Source organism: Thermobia domestica, chromosome 9, assembly GCF_964235325.1.
Source record: "Thermobia domestica chromosome 9, izTheDome1.hap1.1, whole genome shotgun sequence".
Lineage (NCBI taxonomy): Eukaryota > Metazoa > Arthropoda > Insecta > Zygentoma > Lepismatidae > Thermobia > Thermobia domestica.
The window spans coordinates 151,877,935-151,886,189 of NC_137462.1; the positions used below are offsets into that span (position 1 = coordinate 151,877,935).

Consider the following 8,255-nt stretch of genomic DNA (forward strand, 5'->3'; position numbering starts at 1 on the left):
CCCAGTACTTGAATAGATTTATGAAATAGTATTTCGTAAATTATACGTATATACTCGTATCTGTTACAGAAAGAATATCAAAAACACTATAGACATGAAATCTAAGAAGAATGGCGCAAACATTTTTTATTACACAAACCTCAATGATTTTAATATAAAATAATCATACTTACATGAACGTGCAAGCAATTATTTTCATAGATATATTTACGAGTATAAACTGTGCTATTGATTGACGTAAAATGTCGTAAAAAATCACTCTTTACTATTGCTATACAGGTAAGACTTATACAAGCTATACTGCTATTACTTTTACTATTAAAATAACTACTTCCAAACTAAGGTACTCTTTATTTACGGAGTAAGGTACGGGTACATGCACACAAACTTCAAAAGTACTTTACTAAATTTTATCCCCATGCTACTAAATAATATTCTTCACATTACTTCTAGCAAGCCCACTTGCATACTCCAACTTCATTCTTGCTCCCACGAACTCTTTGACCCATGCCAAAGCCAGCCATCCTCATGCTCATCACAGACTATTGACAGTAGTGTCACACTCTTCACAGACTACTTGCTATACCACATTCTCCACAGATTACTCACTATTTAACTCTTCCACATTCTTCACAGATTATTTACTATTACACTCTTCCACATTCTTCACAGACTACTATTCACTATTACACTCTTTCACATTCTTTACAGATTATTCACTATTACACTCTTCCCCCGTTTTTTTTTTTTTTTTTTTTTTTTTTACAATGACAATCTATTAGGTGGTCTCCTGATCCTTCCGGATCTTCTTGGTAGCTGCCAATCTTGCTGCTCTGCTGATGTTCTGCCATCTTCTGGGTGTTGTCTTGGTAGGTGTTGATCTAGCTCTCTGACTGATGTTCTGTCACTTTCTGAATTTATGTTTGGACTTCTAGGCAGTTGTACGTGTTGTATATCTTCCACTGCTGCGTTTGTGAGCGGGTTTTTCCGGCAAAGAAACCATATATCCTCCTGACATTTTCTTGGCATGTTATCTTCTTGGTCTCCCTTTGCTTGCTGAAAAATTATTTGATGTCGATGGCACTTCCGTATTTTTCCTTGTATTCTTACCAAAAACACGACTGGGCTCATCTGCCTGACCAGTTCACCTTTGATAAACTTAGGAAAACGATCGCGATAGTTCTTCACCCAGACCACTTCATTCTTTGCTTGTTGCTCCACTTCTTTCCTGTCTTCCTTGCCGCGTTCAAACACTCCCTTCTGTACAACATTAAACATTGTGCGTGGTTGAAAATTTAACATCAATTCCGCTGGTGGTTTCCCTGTTGCCTTACTCGGTGTGAATCGAAGCATGTATAATATTTCTTTCAGCTTATGCTCTCCTAATCTACGGTTCCAGGTATATTTATTGTCTAAAAACTGTTTTCTTAAAAGCTGCTTTACTGTCTGCACGGCTTTTTCAGCGATTCCATTGCTTTCTGGGTTGTATGGTGGAGTTAGCACTGCCTTGATGTCTCTTTCCTTTAGGTATGTCGTGAACTCAAATGATGTGAAAGGAGGTCCGTTATCTGATACTAAAGTCTTTGGATACCCGAAAATTTGAAAAAACTCGTCTAACTTTTGTTTAGTTTCAGATGCTGTCGTAGAATTTACATTCCACACTTGGATCCATTTTGAATAACTGTCCACTAACAGCAAAAATTTAGATCCCACACAATCAAAGTGATCTACATGCACTCTTCCCATCGGTTGTGCTTCTGCTTTCCAACTGCTATATTGATTTTTGCGTAGGTCAGATCTTGTATCTTTTCCGGTTCACAAATGTCTCTCAATAGTTTGTATGTTTTTGCACCGATAGACGCGATCAATGTAGGCACTTTCTTTGCGGCCGGTAACTCCATGGCTATGCAGAATTGATCAAACCTGTCCAAATAATCACTTATTTCCTGGTCTTCCACCTCAAATGCTTCAAAAAGTTTGGAACCTGCCATATTGTAAATCCTTTTACCTCGTCGCCACTGCTATACAGGTAAGACTTATACAAGCTATACTGCTATTACTTTTACTATTAAAATAACTACTTCCAAACTAAGGTACTCTTTATTTACGGACACGGGTACATGCACACAAACTTCAAAAGTACTTTACTAAATTTTATCCCCATGCTACTAAATAATATTCTTCACATTACTTCTAGCAAGCCCACTTGCATACTCCAACTTCATTCTTGCTCCCACGAACTCTTTGACCCATGCCAAAGCCAGCCATCCTCATGCTCATCACAGACTATTGACAGTAGTGTCACACTCTTCACAGACTACTTGCTATACCACATTCTCCACACATTACTCACTATTTAACTCTTCCACATTCTTCACAGATTATTTACTATTACACTCTTCCACATTCTTCACAGACTACTATTCACTATTACACTCTTTCACATTCTTTACAGATTATTCACTATTACAACTATAAAACCAAAATAAAAGAATTATAAGACTTTACAACTTACCTCTTGACCCATTTAGATTTGAATTGAAGTGATATAGTCTGGAAGTCACTTAATTCTTCACCATCAAGAAAGACGGGGCCTTCTGGGAGACCCTTCGAAGGATTGAACCAACCTGTGTTGCCTGAATTATCTCTTCCCCAATTTTCTACTAAAATATCAACTGTACGATCTCCAGCATCTTCTGGAGAGAAATAGAACTCTTGATTGCTATTGAGAAATAAAGGAAAACTTATGAATGTATAGTTAATTTAGCATATGACGAAAATAATTTATTAAGATATATATATATATATATATATATATATATATATATATATATATATATATATTAGGTAATTCTCTTACACAATTATTCAATTCTTCTTTGTTCTTACAGCTTATTTTGCAAACAAGTCTCTATTAGCTTGTTTAAGCACCGTGCTATTAAAGCATGATAATTTCTGTTCTATGTAGTGTGTTACAAGTTAATACACATAACACTATTCTCTAACTGTGAAATATATCATCCCGTTTTTTTTTAAAAAAACTGATAACTTTATTGATATTGAACTGGCAGATGGTTAGTAGGAAATTTTCTAGTCTATTTTCTGGATGAGTTCATCTCGCTAATACAAAAATTATATTAATACAAAAATTATCCCAAGAATCATATGAAACTAACTACAATTATTCTGTCCCTATGGAATAAATTGTGCAAATATATAACCGACAATAACAGAATCAAGTTGCTGAGAGATTAAGTGAATTATACAATATAATAGTCGTTGATATTTCTTTTAAAAAAATCTGGTAGAAATATAAGATCAATTCAACAATGAAGTTAATTATTAAAGAACTATGGAAAAAAGAAATCAGAACAAACAAGCATCGCTATGACTTCAAAATCAATACCTTATTTTTAATTTGTTGTATGTGTTCATTGTTTCATAAGTTTTTGACTAAATTAATAAATACAATATATAACAAAAAATATATTAAAGTAACTATTTACCTATTAAGCCAATAACCGAAACCATTGATATCATCCATGCTTGTAGGCTGATCTGTTCTTCTGACTCCATTCACCAATAATATAGCGACATCTCGAACATGACCAGAGATACGAAGAACAGACTTTTCTTTCAATTGCATTTCTTTTCTATAGATTACATAGCCATAACTTTGTCCGCTTCCTTTGTTCACGTCTAGGAGCTCCATTGACACTACTTGACTTATCCATGTCTTGTCCTCTTGAGGCTAAGAAAATCGACAAATGAGTATTTATTTAGCTACTGTTCAAAATGAAAAATAGCAGAGCGATATTTCTTTTATCTTGTTGCCTAAATAAACTAATACTATACAATCAATGTCGATATGCCATTATCCAGTGATGGTATATTTCCAACTTAATAAAATCAGAGCCAGCATGGTATACCATTTCACTTTGATCACTTTACTTAGCATTTTAGAACTGAATGGAAACCCACTCTACGTTTCAATATAATCGTTCCAGAAACTACCATTCTTATTTTCTAATACATGTTGATTATGGTAATCACTTGATACAAGCCTAAAAGTACGTAAAGATGTTACTACGGCTAAAATTAATTATATGCAATAATTGTACGAGTTATATAAGCTGCGTATATTAAAAGAAAAAGAAAAATCTCTAAACCTCAATAAATATATGCAATATTAATAAACGTTGAATAAGCAATAAGCAGGATATAAATGAAACATAATAATATCCCTCCAAGTGTGCTTTAAGATGAACAAACGCTATATGCGTGGTTTTCTCGTAGTTACCCCTTCCCTCTCACTTTTGTCATTTCACCAGTATCATCTATCTCATAATCAATGTCTCCTTTAACCTTGGTACATAATAGTGGGGCATTAAACTAAATAATAATAATAATAATAATAATAATAATAATAATAATAATAATAATAATAATAATAATAATAATAATAATAATAATAATAATAATAATAAGCAATTTTTAAATTAATTAATATACTTACCACTCTATCAACTATATCTTCTATGGAAAGATATTGTTGTATGCTGGCTGTTTGATAAGCTGTTTTCTTTGTTTCTGCCGGAAGTTCAGGAAGTTTAGTTTGTACTTTAATATAGTTGGCGAGGATGTCTTTGGTACGTTCAAATTTTTCAGTATAGTCACCAGCTTCTGTTAAAAGAGCACCATAATCTGTCGAAAGAAAATAGACTACTCATTTTCATTCAACAGAGCACATAACTGTTAATTCTATTCATTTGAAGAATTTGTAAACATCACTTAACGATTGGTAGACCACTGTTTACCTACTGTTTGTAAAATATGATTTGTTCACTAAATCGCTATATTGATTTCAAATATATATGTGTTGCACAAATAATATAGTATGAAACAAACGTTTGAGATCACGTGTTGTTAAGTTGGTATGAATGAAATGTCCATATTGGAGTCTGGTAGACAGTCATGAGCCAGTGCGTTGTTGAAAGTCGTATGATTTTTCTTTACGAATTTAAACTGAAATATTTTGTACAGCAAGAGGCAAAAGTCATTAACAGTGTATTCGGGGTAGAAATGGCGAATGAACGCACAATTCGTTGATAATTTGTAAATTTCGTTCTAATGACAGCGTTGTACCGACCAATATGATATTCGGATGAGTTTCTTAAGAATACCGTGAAGGCAGGGCCTCGGAGCAATTGCAGACTAGTTAGGCATATGCCATTCTGTGGATCTGTCTAATGGGTAAGGTGAAAAAGTTGGACTCATGGGTAAAGTAACAACGTTGGACGGGAGGAAAGGGAGAAGTGCCTTCCCCTGGTGGCTACTCCTGCTCTCTACCCCGCAAGAAATGAAAACTAGCATCACCACTGCATGGGTACCACATAAATAGACACCGGCCAGCAAGAATTGCCGCCTGGAGATATCTATCGGATTGTCACTTCAGATGAAACATGAGACTGCTATAACAATGGTAAAAGGGTCAGGATGGTGGTTGGATCTTGATTATTAAAGTTCAGGATAGTTTCCGAAACCCTTAGATGTTTCTGGTATAGCGATCTATGGTGAGGTCAATTCATCACGTCTCTTTCCGTCGAAGTGAAATCAACACTACGGATCGTTGCAGTGCAGAACTCCATGAAATGCAGCGCAACTTCGCCCGAAAATAACCAGAAATGTTCAAAAGATATGGTGTCCTCATGTTTCACGACAATGTATGCACAAAATGTCACTCAAAAGATGTTCCTAATTCTTTCTCATCAACTACCATCCTTCTTTAATAGATAGCAGATTTTTCAGCAGATTTAAATCCTAATCATATAAATGTTTCAATAAACTTTAAAGCCATTAATTTCCTTTATAAGTAAATTTTAAAAAATAAAATAAAATAAATTGATAGCTGCAGAATATAAATTGTCACTTTGACGTTAGAGAATTGAAACTCACCATAACTTGTAATATCAGAAGTGTAATCGGGATAGTTGTTAAGTTTATTGGCTCCATTCATAAACCCAAAGTTCGTTCCTCCATGAAACATGTAAATATTTGCTGATGCATTGTATCTGTATATCTTCTCCAATCGTTCTGCATATACTAAAAAAATGAAAGAAAACATAATTATTGAGTCGGTGGCCATTAAAACTGCAACACCAGGATATTTTAACAGATCATCCTAACATTGTGACATAACTAGCAGCAGCTTACCTGCGATATATAGATAGATCCCATTCTATGATAAAAGTAACCAAAGGAAGGGTAGAGAGATAATATTTATGATTGGATTTATTAGCATTTTGATCGATGGATTTATAATCCAATTAACTTAATATGTGAAGGTAGACGTTTTCTTTCATCATGTATGTTGAAAGAAATTGCAATTAAGCGTAAATGTAAATACGTATATGTGCAATATAGTCACAAATACTACAAATTTCCTCTTTATTTACTTTCAAAATTTTAATAGCATTTATTTTCTGTCAATTATAAAATAAAGAATAAAAATAAAGTCAACTATTTACTTTTTTGCTCATACATCTCTACAATTCCATCCCATGATTTGGTCAGGTTGCCTCAATGTTAATAGTTTTGCACGTATATTATGCAATGACCATCAAGAACCTTTCCTGAGATTTGAATATATGAAAAATTTCTACATCTTTAATTGTGCAATTACTGTCTGCTAAATGTTGATGTAGTGGTATCAGTGTTTTTTAACTCTCTACTATGTACGTTCTGTTTCTAATTTTCTACTGATTCTTGGTAAAAGATTGTGTTCTATCTTTTAATGAATATTTCTGTTTATTTTTGTAGTAATTTTTCTTTTTAGGTATTTTTGTACGTAACTGTAAATTTGTCTCGTTTTCTGTTTTTACTCCCCAGAGTTTCTTTTAACCACATTTTAAAATTTCTAGTTAATTTTTGAATCTTCGGAGATCGGTGAGGATTCATTTCGCCGTTACTTATGAAATTTCCTAATGTTGTGAGACATTCATATGCGAGGCCGTGAGGGCACAAGTGGTACAGCCCTTATCTTTGGCGCGTGGGACCCTTGATTCGATCCCGGTTCCCTCCAAACACGCTTTATCATGTATGTGGGTTTTCTCGTAGTTCTCCCGTTTCCTTCCAATTTCGTCATTCCATAATTATCACTCATCTCATCATCACCGTCTCCCTTAGCTTCGGTGCATAACCGCAGGATGTAAAATTAAAAGAAAAAATCATATGGATTTTTTTTTAATTTCAGAGTTGAAACAATTTATTGTTTTTTTTTTTTTTTTTTTTTTTTTTTTTTCCTCTAGCGCAAATGAAGTCTGCTGTTGATAATATCTTTCTTTTCAAGTTAAAAGACATATTCGGTTGCAATGATATGAACAGACTTTAGAGGAGATCGCTGAAATCCAGCTTAAATGTAGAAGAGACTATGTAGATTCTATATTCCAAAAGCAAATTGTTCTAAAATGGATGGAATATACTCAAAAGGCATGAAACATTAACATTAATGTCAATGGAAAATTAATGAAAAACAAATAATTCCTCTACTTATCTCAAACACTAAGAGAGGAAGATGGCTGAAATTCTGCTTAAATATAGAACATACTATGTAGATTCTACATTCAAAAAAGAAATTGTCTTAAAATGGATGGAACATAGCAAAAAATCGCGAAACTTGAACATTAAGTCAATGGAAAATGAATGAAAAAAAATGAAGTCGTCCAGATATCTCAAAAACTCTAATAAGGAGATGACTAATTGAAAGCAAAGACATGTTGAAGAGCTTAAAAACGATGTATAGCACGTAAGATAAATATAGATAGAACGTTGTCAAAAGTCAAATTGTTTGAGTAAAATCAATAGTAATGATAAAGTATATACATCTTCGAATTACTCAGGGAGCCTCACGTGGAGGTTACATGCTTGAAATGTCTCACATCTGGATTTGGAATCTCCAGACTCAATTTAGCACGCAATGTGACTTTTGACCTGATCACGTGATTTGGTCCTTATGGCAAACCGGATAGACCCTTTTAATCCTAATTCGAACACCTGATTGACCTTTAAATTATGCTTTATGCTTTATTATGCTTTTAAAATTAGTTTCTTCTGGACCCTTAAATAACCACAACCATGTTCATCAAGATACCAACCATATGTCTGAATTGCTATTATGCTTTTGGCTTGCTCTAATGATGATACTGGGATGCCTGCCTAATATCAGTGAGAATGCCATCACCGTTCGTATGAGCATC

At 33.8% G+C, this 8,255-nt stretch overlaps 1 protein-coding gene across 1 annotated transcript in view; it reads right to left on the reverse strand.

The window, feature by feature from the left end:
• LOC145695105 (beta-galactosidase-1-like protein 2) overlaps positions 1-8,255 on the reverse strand; it is a 34,402-nt gene that overhangs the window by 1,895 nt on the left and 24,252 nt on the right. Inside the window, exons 7-10 of the mRNA XM_081772005.1 lie at positions 5,956-6,102; positions 4,517-4,704; positions 3,507-3,751; positions 2,516-2,722 (exon numbers count right to left, since the gene is read on the reverse strand). Of these exons, the coding sequence (XP_081628131.1) occupies positions 2,516-2,722; positions 3,507-3,751; positions 4,517-4,704; positions 5,956-6,102 (787 nt within the window). The remainder of the gene's footprint in view (positions 1-2,515; positions 2,723-3,506; positions 3,752-4,516; positions 4,705-5,955; positions 6,103-8,255) is intronic.